General features: G+C 34.3%; 1 protein-coding gene across 1 annotated transcript in view; it reads right to left on the bottom strand.

Moving 5' to 3' along the window:
* Window positions 1-1,330, bottom strand: part of LOC106106870 (facilitated trehalose transporter Tret1-like) — a 5,551-nt gene that overhangs the window by 2,972 nt on the left and 1,249 nt on the right. Inside the window, exons 3-4 of the mRNA XM_013287529.1 lie at window positions 1,194-1,328; window positions 515-634 (exon numbers count right to left, since the gene is read on the bottom strand). Coding sequence (XP_013142983.1) covers window positions 515-634; window positions 1,194-1,328 — 255 coding nt within the window. The remainder of the gene's footprint in view (window positions 1-514; window positions 635-1,193; window positions 1,329-1,330) is intronic.

The raw sequence follows: 1,330 nt of genomic DNA, 5'->3' as shown, positions 1-1,330 counted from the left end.
AATTATTTGTTTGTCTCTAAAAATAACCTCGTCTCGAGATACGCAGATAAATGATATGCAAACTACAGATATGCGCCCTTTGATAAAAAAAAAACAAGATCTTGTAAAACTAATTATTACATTTTATGTTTGAAAAATAACTTAAAAGGAAACGTAGCTTAATTATACTAATATTATAAAGAGGAAAGATTCGTATTTTTGTATGTATTCGATTCCTGGACTGATTTTTAAAATTCCTTCACAGTTAGAAAGGTAGTTTATCTGTGATTAACATAGGCTATATTTTTTAATTTGACGCGGACGGAGTCGCAACAGATAGTACCAAATATTATAAAAAAGAAAGATTTTATTTTCTTGTATGAAATAATACCGATTTCAACATTTTTTTCACCATCATAAAGCATTATCAGTGAGTAACATAGGCTATGTTTTTTTTTTAATTTCATGCGAATATAATCGCCAGCAACAGCTAGTTATATATGTTAATAATTAAACTCTCATGAGATTAAATTTAAACTTGTATATCTGTGATTAATATAAACATACTTACGACTGCAGTTATCCCATTTGATATACCCATCAATATTCTCGCAACGTACATCACTTCAGCTGTTTTTGTGAATAATATCATCGCCTGAAAATCAGAAGATAACTAAGATATATATAAATGCGAAAGTTACGATGGATGGATGTTTATTAGCGTTTGTAGCCTTAACGGCTGAACGGATATCGATGAAATTTGGCACAGGTTTAGAGCATAGTCTGGAATAGTTACGGTTCCCGTGGAATTCATTAATTTAGTTTTTTAATGTTTACTCGATCATTCTGCAACGGTTCAATATATCTTATTGAAATTTGGCACAGATATAAAACAAAATCTGGAGTACACATGGGATAAGGTTCATCCCCGAGAAATGACCGGTTCCCGAGGGATACGTTGCTTTTTGTTATTTGTATAGTTCGTATGTTTTCTAATACCACGCGGACGAAGTCGCGGGCGCAAGCTAGTATAGGATAAATTGGGACAAATATTACAAAAAAAATCATTTATTTTTTTACTAGCAATTTTAAAATTATTCTTATACTTTGTGACTTCTTTTCTTAAATCGCTAAACCTATAGATTACCATCAAACTAATTCAAGACGAGTACAATCATAATTCACACATAATTTATAGAAAAATTTGAACCTACCGCACCTGCAATTCCAGGCACCGCGGCACCACATACTGTGCGACGTCTACCTAGCCGCTCGCTTAGCACCTGCCCTATGTAACAGCCGGGCAGAGCGCCCAGCGCCGCCAGCGCCACCACCCACGATATCTGCTCCT

The sequence above is a fragment of the Papilio polytes genome, unplaced genomic scaffold (assembly GCF_000836215.1).
Source record: "Papilio polytes unplaced genomic scaffold, Ppol_1.0 DF822067.1, whole genome shotgun sequence".
In the NCBI taxonomy this organism is placed as follows: domain Eukaryota; kingdom Metazoa; phylum Arthropoda; class Insecta; order Lepidoptera; family Papilionidae; genus Papilio; species Papilio polytes.
This window is presented reverse-complemented; position numbering and strand designations above follow the sequence as displayed.